The 16,501-nt window shown below is 44.5% G+C and overlaps 2 protein-coding genes across 2 annotated transcripts; both read right to left on the minus strand.

Moving 5' to 3' along the window:
* Positions 1–6,474: 6,474 nt before the first annotated feature.
* LOC138683234 (E3 ubiquitin-protein ligase RBBP6-like) lies at positions 6,475–9,199 on the minus strand. The gene is made up of 3 exons (XM_069774782.1): positions 9,126–9,199; positions 8,782–8,883; positions 6,475–7,477 (listed from the first exon to the last, which is right to left on the minus strand). Exons 1-3 carry the CDS (start codon positions 9,197–9,199, stop codon positions 6,475–6,477), a joined length of 1,179 nt encoding a protein of 392 aa, XP_069630883.1.
* On the minus strand, positions 7,778–15,251 carry LOC138683247 (E3 ubiquitin-protein ligase RBBP6-like). Its single transcript, XM_069774802.1, has 10 exons — positions 14,889–15,251; positions 14,673–14,769; positions 13,690–13,829; positions 12,606–12,775; positions 11,715–11,818; positions 11,074–11,265; positions 10,915–10,993; positions 10,750–10,807; positions 9,212–9,581; positions 7,778–8,879 (listed from the first exon to the last, which is right to left on the minus strand). The coding sequence occupies exons 1-9, from the start codon at positions 14,924–14,926 to the stop codon at positions 9,212–9,214; spliced, it is 1,248 nt and encodes a 415-aa protein (XP_069630903.1). The 5' UTR covers positions 14,927–15,251; the 3' UTR covers positions 7,778–8,879.
* Positions 15,252–16,501: the final 1,250 nt, after the last annotated feature.

The following is a 16,501-nucleotide window of genomic DNA, read 5'->3' on the forward strand; positions in this document are numbered from 1 at the left end:
ATGATCCCAGTTGCTCTCAGGTACCCCAGCATGGTCCCAGGTGCCCCCCAACATAGTCCCACTTGCTCCCAGTTAACCCAGTATGATCCCAGTTGCCCTGAGTGTGGTCCCACTTGCTCCCAGCATGATCTCACTTGCTTCCAGTGTGGTCCCAGTCACTCCCAGTTGCCCCAGCATGGTCGCAGTTGCCCCCCAACATAGTCCCAAGTGCCCCCAGCAAAATCCCGGTTGCTCCTAGTCACTTCCAGTCACTCCCAGTGTGGTCCCACTTGCTCCGAGTATGTTCCCAGTTGTCCCCAGCACGGTCCCAATTGCTCCCACTGTTCTCCCAGTTGCTCCCACTGTTCTCCCAGTTGCTCCTATTCATTTCCTGTCACTCCCTATATGACCCCAGTTGCTCCCACTGTGATTCCAGTTGCTCCCAGTTGCCCCTAGCATGGGCCCAATTGCTCCAAGTCTAATCCCAGTTGCACACCAGCATAGGCCCAGATACTCCCAGTTGCCCCCAGTAGGAACCCAGTTACCCTCAGCATAGTTCCAGTTGCTCCCATTGTATCCCCATTGGCCCCAGCGTGCTCCTAGTCACTCCCAGTTGCCCCCACCATGATCCCAGTTGCTACCAGTATGATCCCAGTTGCCCTCAGCTTGGTCCCAGTTGCCCCCACCATGATCCCAGTTGCCCCCAGTATGATCCCAGTTGCCCTCAGCTGGGTCCCACTTGCTCCCAGTATGATCCCAGTTGCCCCCAGCATGATCCCAGCGTGGTCCCAGTCTCTCCCAGTATGACTCAACTATGATCCCAGTATGGTCCCAGTATTCCCCAGCATGGTCCCAGTCACTGCCAGCATGACTCAACTATGATCCCAGTATGGTCCCAGTATTCCCCAGCATGGTCCCAGTCACTCCCAGTTGCTCCCAGTAACTACCCCTTGCCCCAGTGTGGTCCCTATTACACACCAACATGGTCCCAGTTGCTCCCAGTGTGGTCCCCAACATAGTCCCAGATGCTTCCACTATGGTTCCTGTTGCTCCACGTGACTCCTGGTTGCCCCCAACATGATCCCAGTTCCTCCCAGTGTGGTTGCAGTCACTCCCAGTTACTTCCAGCACAGTCCCAGTTGCTCCAACTGTGCTTCCAGTTTCTCCTAGTCACTCCCAGTCACTCCCAATATGATCCCAGTTGCCCCCGCTGTGATCCCAGTTGCTCACACTTGCCCCCAGCATGGGCCCAATTGCTCCCAGTGTGATCCCAGTTGCTCCCAGTTGCCCCCAGCATGGGCCCAATTGCTCCCAGTGCGATCCCAGTTGCACCCCAGCATAGTCACAGTTACTCCCAGTTGCTCCCAGTAGGATCCCAGTTACCCTCAGCATAGTTCCAGTTGCTCCCAGCATATCCCACTTGCCCCCAGTGCTCTGCCTGGCCATGGGGCCCCTATAGGAGCGACAGAGCCTGGGGCAGGGGCAGGGCGGGGCAGGGGGTGTTCTTTAGGGCCCCTATAGGGCTCTACAGGGTGCCTACAGGGTGCCTACAGGGCCTGATGGACCCCCCCTCCCCAGCTCTCCCCAGGGCAGCAACTGGTTTCCCTGGAAAGGCTTCGAGTTCTCCGTCCCCTTCACCGAGATGAAGCTGCGGCCGCAGCGCGACTGAGGGGATCCAGGTGTCCGGGGGGGTCCCAGGTGTCCGGGGGGGTCCCAGGCGTCCAGGGACGCAGGCAGCAGGAGGACCGAGGCATAAGCTGTACTTAGAGTGTCCAAAGCCTCCGTTTTAGGGTCCAAAGCCTCCTTTTTAGCACCCAAAGCTTTGATTCTAGCGTTGAAAGGCTCCTTTTTAGGTGCCAAAGCCTCATTTCAAGGGCCCAGAGTGACGTTTTGAACAACCAAAGGCTGATTTTGAAGGTCCAAAGCCTCCTTTGGAGAGCCCAAAGCCTTATTGATAGGGTCCAAACCTGTCTTTTTGGACAGCTGACCCCATACTGGAAGTCTCACCCCAAACTGGGATAAGGACCCCCCAATCTGGGAGAAAGGCCCCTCAGCTGGGAGAAAGACCCTCCAAACTGGGAGGAGGCCCCCCAAACTGGTAGTATGACCCCCATCCTGCTGGCAGGTGGTGCTGGAGGTGCTGGTGGGGCGGGCGGCCCAGCTCTGCAACTGGCGGGCACTGGGAGGACATTGGGAGGAACTGGGAGGGACTGGGAGGGTGATGGGGGGCATAGGGAGGGACTGGGAGGGCACTGGGGTGGGACTGGGGGGAACTGGGAGGGAACAGGGGTCACTGGGGAGCACTGGGATGGGACTGGGGGGCAAGCAGCTTCTAGGCCTGAGCGTTCAAAGAACAACTCCTCGTGGGGTCGACAAAGAAGGGCTGCTTTTCTCCTAAATCAGATTCCAGATTCTGGGAATCCTGGGGAAGTGCCCAACAGATGTACAAGGAAATGTTCCTCAAAGTACTCACACGACTGGCTGTGCTCACGAGAGAGCAGGTAGTTGGCCAGAGGGGCTGTGTACGTCAGGCACTGCAGGACGGAGTTGACAAAGCACGTATTGCCCAGGTTGTGCAGTCCCGCTCCAGCTCTCTGTCTTTGCTGCCAATCCATACAAATCTTCTCCGGGGGAAAGAGGATCCTTTGTTGTGGAGCCATTTCCTTGGCAATGACTGCAGGGTAATGACATTTGAAGAGATGACACGATTTTGTTGCACAAAAGCTTTTTTAAAAGTCGAGTTCTGTACAGGAGCACTCAGGACGACCAGCTCTAACCTCCAACCCAGAAACACTGGGGGAAGCCTAATGCTGCCGTTGATATTTACTGGTCAAGAAACAGTTTTGGAAAATAGGCTGTTCCCCTGCTTATTTGGCCAAAAGTCCAACAAGCCCACAGTCCGATTTCTGTGCCCAGGGCTACCTTCCTTTCCCTCTCGAGACTTGAATTGGATTATCAGGTCAAGTCTCCCCTCTTCCTGATTGTAAATTGATGAAAACGAGCAAGTATCTAGCACAGAAGGTAACCCGACTGATGTCAAATCTTTCTACGGGCAAGGTCATCTTTCAAAGTCTTGTACTAGTGGCAGAGGAGTGACAGAGGAGCGTTTCCCTGCGTCTAATCGGAAGCACCTGTCTAAGTCTGGCTGCTGTCAGGAAATGCCCCAGAATTCACTCTAGGTTGTCAGCACATTCAGAGATGCAGCACCAGCCACGTCCGTTGCCTTTGGGGATTCACAAAGCCCAAGCCTGCTGGCGAAGCCGTTACTTACGGGAGTCGTTCCCCATTGCGGCCATCACTCCTCTCAGGAACAGAGGGGAAAGCTTTGGATGACAAGGGAGGTCAGGACGTGCTCCAGAAAGAGAAGATCGGCGCCAATCCCGTCTCTTGATCACAAAGAAATAACTGTAGCTCAACAAAATGGTTAAACAAAACCCCAAACGCAATCCACAGAACAGCATCCGCCATCAACAGTGTTTCAGTGGCACTTGTAACCTCTGTCCCTGTCACAGGACTCCAGTTGACAGCAATTACCGAGGCCCTTTTGAAAGACTGCATTGCGTGTCACCTTCTCTGAAGAGGACCTGCTGCTTACCTGTGGCTAGCCTTAGCAGCAGAGCCCTCGCGCTCTCCAGCCCACACTTGCTCACCTTGGATGCAGGAGTGACCGGCTTTCGGCCGCTATTTTAACGGCTGCCTTTGCCGTGCTCCTTTTCTGTCTTCTTTTCTACCACATCAATCAGATCATGGTGGGCTTCTTGTCACGCCTGAGCTTTTCCAGCTTAAGAGCTGCTGCCTATCAGTATGTTCAAACCAGTCAGAGACATTTAGCCTCAACTGAAGAGGGGAGATGAGGGATGTTGGTCCAAGGGTTCTCTGAAGACAGGGATCTGTGATCATTTCACACATGCGGAACAGGCCACACTTACCTTTAGCAGATGGCCAAGCACTATTGTTCCAGAAGGAACATACGAAATTTAGTCACCGAGTCAACATCTGTTTCTTATGGCTAAGCAACACTCAAAGCTCCTTTGCTCTGTAAGCATGCTTTCCTTCACTGTGGTTAAAACCATCTTAACTGTACTTCACCACCTGAAGTCAAGTGCGTTCCAGTATCTACCCTCACCCAGAGAGCCTTGTTCGGATACATCCCTTCACACTTCTGTAGGCACTGCATCAACACTTCAGAAATCCAGCCAGAAGACTTCTAAACATGACTGTAGTAAAAACTACCTACTCAGGCCTGAGCGTAACTGCATTCCAGGTGCCTTCAGCTCAAAAAACTTGGAAAAATTAATCATAAGAAACTCCACGTGCAGAGTAAACCAAATTCACAGGAGACTGAAAAATCATCAGTAATGCTGCTATAGCGCTCTGAAAACAGAGGGGAGTTGAACAGAGCACAAGACAGACATCGACTACGGCTTCTTCAGCACACGGTTATGTAAAAAATACACAATTTTGCCTGGTTTGATGGAGCTACTCCAGAAAAAAAGTCGAAAATTTTATTCCCATGCAAGTTTACTAAGTATTCTGAACCTTGATAATAAAGCATACTTAACACATTCCAACCTAAGTAAGAATCCCACTTTGCCGAGTCCTAAATTTGCTGTGTTTCATCAGGCCAAAGTATGTTCACAGAGAACGGTCCAAAAGAAATCTTCTGTTTTCAGTGGCCTCACCATCACGAGCACAGACTAGGCAAAGGGAGAGTCTGAGGCTGCCTTCAATTCCCATACGTCTGGTGTTTACTTTGGTGATACCAGTTCCCTGGACCACACATAGAAAATGCCAGATGAGCACATTTTTAATGACTGTTACGGTCCTGTGCTTCTTGATGCTGGAAAGTAAAAATTGGAGGGGCTTCATTGGAAAGCCTGCTTTACCTTGCGCAGAAAACACCTGAAGTCCACCAAGAATGCCTTGACATGGAAAGGCACAAACTACAGGAAGTGAAATCCAGTACTGAGTCTGGTTTGTTCTTGTTTTAACCATCAGAAGTACAGGATGCTCCATCTCTAACCTAGTTTTTAAAATGTGATAGTCACCCCCACTGAAAAGCAAGATGAATTATTACTATTACTAGTTACTGTTTCTGTACTGCGGAATACCCCAGTAACAACACGTATAAACAATGACACTTTTTGAACAAAATAGGCTCCGCAAGCAGGAAGCTCTAAAATAAACGCTGCTTTAATTTATCGTACTTCCAAACAGAACTCTTCTGGGGCAAATCCCACAGCCAAACAGTTGAGGGCTTTCACTGCTGGATTCAGTCTTTAAATTCAGTCGTTACCACGATGTTATGCCCTTAATGCACAACGAGAAGTGTTTCCTACCATGCTGGCTTTCTGACAGTTGAGCAACACCCACCACTGCCACCTTTTTTTTTTTTTTTTTAAATTACGTCTGCCTTAAAATTATCAAGCTACTTAATTTTACATTTTTCTAGATTTCCTGTCATTGTTCAAAGTAGTTTAAAGCAGAAGCCTGCCTTTCTAGTGGGCTTTCTTCTTCTGCCAAACTCATCTGCTGAACCCCACATTTATTGGAAGGGTTAGCTCTGTATCATGGCACCACCATATGAAAATACTCCTAATAAAGCTTCTATTTAAAGAACACAAACACCTGGTGATCAGCATTCTTATGAGAGGAAATACAGATTACAGGGCATCCTAAAGTCTATGTGTAAATGTCTGCTGGCAAATGACAACAGCTTTCCAAACAAACTGGAACAAGGTTGAAATGTGACAGCTTCGTATTGAACGTTATTCTAAAACAGTCAGGACCAGCTGTGAAGAGTGGCTCTATGTTTGGGGCCACACTCTACCTTTTACAATATAAAAACAAGGCCACTTGGCACAGGAAAAAACCATACCTCTTGGCAGCACCTCCCCACATTGCATCAGTTCAAAAGATTTAAAGTCCTACCTGTCTTTTCAAAATGAAACCCCTATATATGGTCTTTTTTTCGTACATGTTAGCTACCAGCAAGCTTTTACTGGTACCTTTTTTCTGTCACTAGTCTCTTCTCTGCTCATGTTCAGCTATCACTGGAAATCTCATCACGCTGCATAGTTTACTGAAAATTTATTATAACCAAAAAGTGACATAACAGGGCTGTAATGGATTCTGCAAAGCATTTTGCTGCTGCTATTTTATAACAGGTACCACCTTCTTCTGCCAGGCAATTAAAACAAAATTCAGCTGTGAAAATTTTTGCAGTATACCCCACCCAAACTAATTAACAATGGTTAAAAATAACATGCCCCAGCAAAACCTTTCATGATACATGGCCACAACGCACAATTCTCTACAAAATGTTCACTTTTATAAAGCTCTGATGTAAAAATCAAACAATCAAGCAGCAATATTTTAAGTGCAGCACAGGGTCTTCCATGTCACTATTTGCAACGCTTCAATTCATTTACATTTTAACAAAATTTAATACAGATGACTTAGGAATTAAGTCATTTTTTTTTAATATCCGTCATTCTATGTAGTGACAGATTTCATGGTTTGCTTATCTTGATCTTTGCTCTCCTTCGATTTTTCCTTCTTGTGTTTGTGTTTTTGGCTCTTCTCCAATTCCGTTTCGCTTCCAATGTGTTTCTTATGCTTCTTGTGCTTCTTATGCTTCTTGTGCTGCTGCTTCTCTTTTTTCTTTTTCTTTTTCTTGCAGTCTTGACTCTTTCCTGAGCTGGCACTGCTGCTGTGGCTTCGAGGCTGACTCTCAGGAGGGCTTTGACTACAGCTAACACTGGGACGGCTTTGACTTCTCCTTGCTTCAGGCTGGTCAACTGCAGCAGGTGCTGCTGTATCCTCTTTCACCTTATCAGCAGACTTTTCTTTGGGGTCTTTTGGATTTTTTCCTGCAGCTCCCTCATCTTTTGCAGATACATTACTCTCACTGTCATTTTCATTGTGGTCTTTCTTTGCCTTTTCCTCCTTGGCTGGTCTGGTTTCTGGGTGATCTTTTGTCACTTTGGGGTGAACTTTCTGTGGGGTACCAAGAACCTTCTCACCCTTTTGAGAGGAAGATATTTCAACCCTGCCTGTCTTGGGCAACTCCTCCTTCACTTTTTTCGCAGGAGGTTCCATTCCAGGAGATTTTTCATGAAATGAAGGAAATCCTTCATTCTCATCTCCTTTTCTTCTCTTCTGGTGTTTTTGATGTTTATTTCCTTTGCCATCTCCCTGTGGATGTTCCACTTCCTTCTCTTTTGATTTGGTAGGATCTTTGATGACAGGGCTCGCTCTTCCAGAAGATTTTTCAGGGTAATTTCCAGCTCTATTACCAGGTGACCTCGACCTAGAACAATAGTTACGACTCTTCCCTTTGCCTCTTCTTCGATACAGGCGTGATCGCGAGTAGGAATGCAAATGGGAACGACAAAATGATTGAGAGTGGGAGCGAGAGGGGGAAGAATCTGATCCTGACTTGGAGTAGGTATAGAAACTTCTAGAGTAAGATGAAGCACTAGAAGGAGGCTTGGACCTTAAAAAAACCACAACACACACACACACAAACACAGAGAAAAAGAAGTTAATTCAAAACAGTCACTCTCCCCAGTTTTTTCCTCCCAGATTTGGTTTGGGGGTTTTGGACTCTCCATACACTTATGTTCTTTCAGCTGCTGACATAATGCTACTGCCAACTGAAGAACTTACTAACATGTAAAAGTTTCTGCTCACAAGACAGAACAGCTGTTGCTTTGTTAGTGGAAAAACATAGAGGAAGGCTAAGTCTGTTTCCACTTGCTTCTACCACATGAACTACCATAGCTATTGGCTGATTTCAGGTGGTGTATAGTGGCCTCTACTGCTATGTGAATGCACACTTTTTTTCACTACTCTGCAACTACATGCAGCGCAAATCATTTTTGTTGCAGTAGGATGCAGAAAGAGCAAGTCTTAATGGCTACAGTGCAGTATCAAACATCAGGAAAACACGATTTGGCCTGAAGACAGTAAAGCTCAATTTTAAAATGCCAGCTTAGTCTCTTTAACTTCACTACTTCTTTGGCAATTTGTACAGGATGCAAAATACTTGTACTGCAGTCTTACAGTCAACACTTCTAGCCCAATGTCCTAGCAAAATCTTGCACATACCTCTAGCTCTAACCAAGGATAGTGACAGCGCTTCAAGAAAAAGTCGTATCTAAACGCTTCTAAACTCAGCCTCGAGTAATATGACTCAATGCCATTACTCTAGGAAAGCTACTGACAGCATTACTAAGAGACAGCTATTCAGACTCCTGCCCAAGTGATTTGGGGGGATAGAAAACATCAGCTGCCCTGCGTTTTTTCTTCACAAGTTTTTCTTGTTTTTCATTTAACAATGTCAACAAAATTCTAGTGAAAGCCACCAGTCTGCAGTCCAGCTTAAAATCTCTCCGTGTATCCACAGGAGAGAGACAAAAGAGGAGGACAATTTCTCTCACATATCTCCTCTGATGTGCTTTGAGGTAATGGTTACAATCAGAACAGGGAGATGCAGAAAATCCGGCTACTACACCTATTCAGTTCCTAGCCTCCTCACGGCTCTCAGGAGGTGAAGGATGTCATTGCAGAGAAGCTTCAGGGAAAGAGACCCCTGTTCCTTAACAACTGCTGCCCCATTATCACTATCAGTCAACTGTAATCTCTGCCATATTTGAGCTAGTAACCTACATATGAAACTCCTATCCCTGCTAATCCCTTGAATCATCCAATCCATCCAATGAGAGAGAGGTGCAGTGGAACTCCCCCTGATTCTTCCAGACAACCTGCTTCTCCATTACAGACATGTAAACCAGTTACCTGGAAAACGAATGCCTACGCTCCTTTGGAATCTTTTTACATTCCAGCAATTCCTTAGCAAAATCACTGGCAAACTCATCGAGTTTGGACTTTTTCTTCTCCCTGTTAAAATAAGTTTGACCTTTATTACAAAAAGGCACCAAGAAACAAAACATGGCCAATATGAGAAAATATAGACTGCATGCAAATGCAACAGGGGAACATCCCATTTCAGCAAAAACAGTTCAGCATTCCTACAAGTTTTAGGGAAAGGTTTAGAATTACATTTGTCTTGGTTTAGTTTTGCATGTTTACCATCTGCAACACAAAAGTATATTGGAAAAAACACTGTCATTTCTGCTTACGGCAGGTGCACTTGAGTGTAACTGCAGCTCGTTATGCGATCAAAATACAAAAATGAAGAACAACGCAGCTTCATTGAGCCAAATACTTACTCCTCTTTAAGACTCCGTTGTTCTCTGTAAAACTCCTCCCTAGAGAAAGGAGATGCTTGAGTCCTTGGGATGGTAAGTGAAGGAGACATGGGTACTGCTCTTGGAACCCAAGCTGATGACGTGTTTGCAGGAGCTGGGGGATATCCTGGAGGGGGGACAGTGCACCCAGCAGATGGAGGCTGGCCAGGTGGAAACTGAGGAGGAAACGGTGGTGGTGGTACCCCCAGTGGAAGAGGAAGTGCATGGCGTGCTGGAGGATACAAGGGAGCTGGAGGCACAGGCACAAAGACTGGTGTTGATTCTGGTAGTGCTGGGGCCTGAGTCCTTTGGGTACACTCACTGTGCAGGCGTCCTCGATTTGGACCTCTAAAGAAGCCCAAAAACATGTGTCACTGTTTGTTACACTCTGTCGGATTTTAAAGAGGAAAGCGAAGGAAGCGGGAGCATGGTGGCGAGCACTTCTTGTTCTCAACTTAAGCATTTTTCTCCCTGCTTTCCGTTCATGTGAGGTTACACTCATCTCTTGATCCTCATACTTGCCTTCCACATCCTCACCCCCAACACTCCCCTCGGTCTTCTCTCCTTACACTCAGCTTTGCAGCTGCGGGTGGAGGCTGCCCATGCTTAACAGAAACTCCCATCTCCCACGTGCCATGTGCCCACCGCTCCTCTGCTACTCCTTGAGACACTTCATATTTCGCACTTCTAACCTTCAAAGTCCTGCACAAATATTAACTCATCTTCTCTCAAACTTCTTTTAACCTCTTCCACATACGCTTCCTGTGCTGTTGCCTCATGATGATGTACTTGGCCTGTTCTTGTCCCTGCATTGTTATTTTCTTGCTTACTGAATCTGAGATTTTAAATCATCTGTGTGGATGGATCCTGATTTTTGTTTGGATTTCTCTTTGAGATTTTATAAACACGGTGCGCCCTTACAGTCTATCTAACATCAAGTATATAAAAAAATGAAGGACTGACTTGGCACAGCAATAATAGATAAAACAGACTCTTCTCTTTCCAACGGAGAGAAAGCAGCTTGGCTATTTGAGACGACTAAATTGAAGAAACTCAGAATTGTCCTAAAATAACAGCCTTGACTTTTCCAATGATTTGCTCAATCAGAATCAACTAAGTTGTTCAAAAAAGAATGCTGGAGGCTGGTTTCTATTGGGAAATCAATTTCTTCAGCCTTACACAGCCAGTGAGCAAAAGGGTGGCTTTCCACCCGATCCTTTAATTATATTTGATTTTTAGATGCACTTATGGTTTCCTCAAAAAGCGTGCATTTTTCAGAGTCCTCTTTTCAATTATGCACTGGACTTTTATCGTAAATAATCTTACTGTGAGCACATACCCCTTTGTTAAAGCCAACTCAAATTAGGCCATTTAAAAATTAATGACCACTTGTATTCTACACAACTATCGGTGCACACTTACTTCATTATAAATCAGCTGTTGTAGAATTTATGTGTTACAGCCTCATTTAACACGTTACAAGTATTAATACATTGAATTTCTGTAGAACACTTACAGTTCCCAGCCGGGTCTGCCACCTGCTGAGCAAATTGTACTGGCTCTCGCGGGATGACCTTTTGGAGCGGAGAGAGGAAAAAGCAAAAAACCCCATTCAGTGTATCTGAAGATCATTTTTTAAAAGAAATTCTTTTTTAAAAAAATGAAAGTTACAGTGCCTTACCAGTGGTGAGTGTTGATTGTCCTTGGGGGCCCAGACGACTTGGTAATGCTGGTTGTCTTAGTACAGGAATCTGACAGCCCTTGTGAATAAATGCAGACAGCTGGAAAATAAGCTCTACTAAAATACAAGAATCGCTGCAAATGTTGAAACACAGCTTACCTTCTCTTCCAACAAACTGCTGATTGACAGAGACGAATATGTAGAAGCTTCAGCAGCAGTCACCAGAGCAGCAGGAGGTGTAAGAGTCACGAGCGGGGGTGGTGGCAGTGGCAGCTGCTGCTGCTGTTGGTGCCAAATCTGCTGACGGTGCCTTTTTCTGTAACCGGCTCCATTTTTGAAGTTGCTCACAGCCTAGAGGCAGAAAAACATTTATGAAAAGGTAATATGAAACTTCAGCAGATATAAAAACAAAAGCTTCCACAGAGTAAAATTACTTGTGTAATTAGCTGTAAATGCTATCAATCCCAAAAGAAATCAACATGCCGATACATGAACACCTCACATTAAACACTGATACTAACGACTGGTAACTCAGAGTGTCTGTATTCAAAGTACTGCCGTGTTAACACAGAATTTGAAAGCGAGGCAATCACCTTAAACAAAAGCATGACCTGAATTTGCCAGATTGTCTCCAAGGAGTTGTAAGCTTCTGTGATAACAGATAATGTACTGGAAAGGTGAATTTAGCCTTATTCAATCCAACCTTGCTTAAGCAGATGTAAATTAATATTTCCTTCCCTTTCAGCTTTTTACAAAGAGCCTATTCTTACAAGCACTTTACGTAAAAGTCATCAGGTTACCCGGCGCAGGCACTTGTTGGCCACTAAAGCATCAGGCGAAACACCTGTCTGATGACACTCTGGGCATCTATGTTCCTCAGATTCCAGTAAGGCTGTTCTAATACCTGTGTACAATTAGAATAATCAAAATAGCATTTAGCCAAACTAAGGAAGTTTTGGGGCTTCTAATCAACTATAAAAACACGTATATGATCAACAGGTGAATATGGTCTTGAATTGAGAGCATGAAGCTATAAAGGTTCAATAGCGTAAAAAATGTCTAGTATGCAGCAAATAACTCTAGAGTTTTGGTATGTCACTGTTGTAACATTTGAAGATGTAGAGTAGGCTGTGTCTTGATGTTTCAGCTAGTCTTTTTCCCACTATATAGTAGAGTGAGAAGTCCCCACGCTCAAGGTTAACGAATAAAACTTGTCTCAAAAAAACGAATAGTAGGTTCAAAAAACCATTACTAGGTTCAAGTTCTGAAGGTTTTAACCAACTCTCCCGTGGAGAAAAATGTGGATTAAATGCCTCTAACTCTGCGTTTGTTGCAGACCACCGTAAGTCACCAGAGCTGGCTATATAGTTTTGTATGAGAGAAAGGGCTGTGGGCAAACTAAATGCATTCAATATCCAATACTGCAATCACCTGCACAACCAGCCACTCCTCTCATACTCGTCCTTCCGCATGTAAATTTAACTGAAAAACTATTTATTTTACTATTCATTTATTTAACTATTAAAGCTCTGGCTTTTTTTCCCTTTATACCTGAAGAGCCCTTTCCTATTCAGGGTATACTTAAGTATAAAATAGAACTGGTAACAAAGTAATTTCGCGATCTCCCCTTTCTGCTTTCAGAAGAGCAGATGTGCTGTTTTGAATTAACAAACGTGGGAGCTCACACTTACATTCATCACAGTAACTGTTTCCACAGCAGGGAATAATAGCTGCATCAGTCATTATCTCCTTACAAATGAGACATAAAATCTCATCTGGAATAGGATCATCTGAGGAGGAAGAGGATGGCTCCTCCAGTAAAAAGGGAGGCTTTTCCTTCTTTCCTCTAGCATAAGCTTCCCTGGAGGAGGGGAAAGGGGAAGGAAAAAGAAACAAATTAAAGATGGGTAAAGGAAAACTTTTCCAAGGTTTGGATATTATCAAAGGAAGACAGGAGATGGAATTCTTCTCACTCCACATTAGCCTTCTAAAACATAGGCATTTAGTTGAAACTACTTTTCTGTAGCCACCACACTAGAATAGGGAGGGCGGAACAATTTTCCCGCTGCAGAGCTCTCCCATTCGGTGGATCAACAAAGAAATTAGCTCAGATGAGAAAAAATCATTTCTTGACAGCTAGAAATCAGGTGAAATGAGTCCCACCTCTCCTTTGCCAGAGGCTAAACGTAAATTTCAGGCTCAGGGGAAACTTAGTCTCCCAGTACTTACATTTTATAAGTGGAAGAAGTCCATGTTACAGCTTCTACAAAAGGAGATCCACGACAGAAACCCCAAAGTGCTACCAAGTGCATTTTAAAACAGCCACTCTTGTCAGCACACAGCAGTATTTTCTTAGTTCATAGCAACAGGAAATCTGCAGCCTGTTTCACCCATAAGATCTAATAAAACCCAGAGGGAGGAAATCTCAGCCTAACAGCTATTTGTTAAAATTTGCAAGAAGCCTTTGAAACACAAAGCAGAAGCAAAACGAGCTTTCACAGAGAACGACTCCCACTGTAACCACTACTGAAATCTTTTGCAGAAATACAGGTTCTTAGCATACCACAAGTTTAACCAAGTTCCAGGGGCATGAACAGTACGACCACCCTATTTTAACATTAGAAAGCATCACAGATTTTAAGGTTAAGATACAATGACAACGCTTCCTCCCTCCTCATTACAGATGCAGGTCAACCTCGTTGCACTGCCACTCTGACATTTACGCACGGTTTCTCTCGTTCACTTTTTGGTCGGTCCAATTAATTCCATACTTACACATTAAGACATGGTATTGCGTATTTTCCAGTTTTTGTCAGCCTAACACCCTCCGTATTGGGATCTTTCACCTCCACCAAGAAACTCCTTGGAATTCCTGTGCTCTTTTTCATTCTGGGAACAGACCCAAAACTTTCGTCCTGTTGAGACAAGAAATGCAGACATACCGCATCTTAAGACCCACACGTAAAATGACATTTCAATGATGATTTTAAGCAGCAAGAGCCTTTAATCCTCTCCTTTTACCTAGCGTAAGGGTCGCTTGACTAAAATACTTCTTTTCCTAAATGAATACAGCCAGGATGTTCCAAAGGCTTGAGCAGTGTTTTGAACTCGGTCGACATTCTTTGGCTTACCCTCAGGTTCCTTAAGGGTGAAACAGCCCTTAGCTCATCATCCACTCAGAGAAGAGACACAAAGCCGCTCCTCCTCCGCCAAAGGGCAATTCAGAGGGAGAGCTTAATTCAGTGCTCTGAATCACTCCCTGGGGAAACTTACATTCACCATCTCTATATGAAGGCTAAATTCATACCTCATGCATGTACATTCAGTGACTAAGTTTAAACGGCATGAAGACGCCACCAGAGGCTTGTCTGATTAAAACACACAAATGTTCAGTAGATGGGGTCAACAGAAACATCTTCTTTTTATACAAAACACTAAAAACGATGAACTGTCACTAAAAAGAGTTAAAACCAGAAAAATTTCCAATAACATTGAAATGTACAAAAACACGCATGCAAGTTCACAGAGAAAGATCTATGGACACATTTCATGTCCATGACCTAGAAAAAAGAACATTTTACATTTCTAATTCCAGGTTTCCCTTGAATTCTGAAGGGCTTTGCAACATTGCCATATAAGCTCTGTATTTCACCCCAAGAGAAACAATTCTTCACGTGAGCATTCACGTACTTGTTACCTAACTGCCAGGGTAAAACAATTAAAAACCAAGTAACACCAGAAGTCCCCCACAATCTTACCCCATTTGTTGGGCAGTTCTTTATAGAGTGGCCAGGTTTTCTGCAACGATGGCAAGTATGTGATGATGGAGGTGGACCCAAGGGTTTCTTCATGTAACTACAAGATTTGGGGGAATAAAAGAACAAGGTATGCATGTGTCTCTCTTGTTAAACCAAAGACCTCTACAGTTTCTTCCATAATCTTCAAAGAACAGATCTGACATTATCAACACTTACTTGACTGGATCATATTCACGGCTGGACTGTATCATCATAGCTCTTATTTTATCTTCTTCGGAAGCATTGGCTTCAGCCAGATTGGCAGTCTGTTTAACAGGCAATTATTTGACACGCACATTAGAAACACGTTTAAGCCCACACAGCCAAAGACAACACCGCTCACCCAGTCCTGTAAAGAGCAGCACAACACTAGCTGAGGTTGCATGAAAAGAGCTGCTTATAGAAAATACCGTTGTCCTGAAGATGTTCTGGGGAGCCCTTGCACTGTTATTACATGGTGTTTGTGTGCGTGTTAACCTACTTGACAAGAGCGTGCTTGGGCACTCAAAACCTTAGGCTCTGTTTGTACCTTACAGAAAGACTTGCGTAACCAATCCAATTGTCTTCCAAGTGGACCGAAGGTGTTGAGGATTTCTTGGCTGGGCGAAGGCATGTGAGCAATCCAGCCGTTACGTGGGAACGAAGCATAAGTTTACAAAACGCTGGAGCAGACAAGGACGCTGTGTCCTTGTACGCTGGGAAAAAGGAAGATAAGAAGAGCCTGACAAACAACACCTGGATGCTGAAGAATGAGATAAGTGACTGCTGGACACCTCGTGAAGAAGCTTGCTCAGCCAATAGAGAATAAGATAGTGTCGCGTGAAACGGGGTATTGTACCAATTAGAGTATTGTATAAGGCGCGTGCACAAGCGCATAAGGTATATAACTGTATCCAACGTTGTAGTAAATGGACTTCACTTGATCGCATTGGTCTGTGTGTGATGTCCCTCCGCAACACCGAAGGGATATGTAGACAACATTACACGATCCAGTATTTTTAAGGTGATTTTTAAGCTCCAGCCTATTTGAAGAAGACATCCACTGTACATTTAATTGAGAAAGATGCATGCAAGTATCCTTATTTACATTTTGCAGCATTAACGGGACACACAACTTAAGAGTCAGGGAAGTTGTTTTTGCTTGAAGAAATGCAGCTTCCCACACAGAAGCATTAAAAGGAAGCAAGCTTTTTATAATCCCTCAGCAAGACAAAAGATTCTTGTCACTACAAATTTGACCATCATGTGCTGGAGGCAGTCCACACTGCATGCTTCCCCCTCTACTAACTTCTTCATATTAAGTGATTTAACTACAGGAAGCACAACCTGCATTTTTTTCCAGTTGACTGTGTCCTTGTAACATACAAATTGTAATATCAACCTTATGCAGAACTAGATCTTTCAAATTATTGAAGCCAGCTGTTTTTTCAAAGTAGTATTTGTTCCAATGTTTTTATTTCACACTGGTCCAGATCCAAGCAGGGTCTAAGGGAGAGGCTGTAAAGGATGTGGACCTTCAAGCACCTAGCATTCAGATCAACCACTCAGATCAACCACTCATGGTTTTGTTTTTGTATGCGTTCATTCACAAAAGCAACCAACTAGTGTCAACATTCTATTAAATGGGTGTTTCGTAGACACCATTTTTTTCTCCACAGTAACATAATCCAGATCAACACCTATGAAATCATTTCCATTAACATTTACAGAAAACTTTACAGATACTTGACTAATTTCTTTGAACCCAAACAGTTTACAAACACATCCAAAACCCACAACACATTAGTAGG

This window comes from Haliaeetus albicilla, chromosome 32 (assembly GCF_947461875.1).
Source record: "Haliaeetus albicilla chromosome 32, bHalAlb1.1, whole genome shotgun sequence".
Classification (NCBI taxonomy): domain Eukaryota; kingdom Metazoa; phylum Chordata; class Aves; order Accipitriformes; family Accipitridae; genus Haliaeetus; species Haliaeetus albicilla.

Excerpts from the sequence above, each read along its gene's own strand:
- LOC138683234 (XM_069774782.1), bottom strand. The coding sequence starts at position 9,199 with ATGAAGCTGCGTTGTTCTTCATTTTTGTATTTTGATCGCATAACGAGC. Across the intron at positions 8,884-9,125 it reads TACACTCAAGTGCACCTGCC|GGAGAAGAAAAAGTCCAAAC; the intron begins GTAAGCAGAAAT and ends TTATTTTAACAG. Across the intron at positions 7,478-8,781 it reads CGTAGGCATTCGTTTTCCAG|GTCCAAGCCTCCTTCTAGTG; the intron begins GTAACTGGTTTA and ends GGTTTTTTTAAG.
- LOC138683247 (XM_069774802.1), bottom strand. The coding sequence starts at position 14,926 with ATGATGATACAGTCCAGCCGTGAATATGATCCAGTCAA. Across the intron at positions 12,776-13,689 it reads GCAATACCATGTCTTAATGT|GGAAGCTTATGCTAGAGGAA; the intron begins GTAAGTATGGAA and ends CCCCTCCTCCAG. Across the intron at positions 9,582-10,749 it reads GGCAGACCCGGCTGGGAACT|AGGTCCAAATCGAGGACGCC; the intron begins GTAAGTGTTCTA and ends GGGCTTCTTTAG.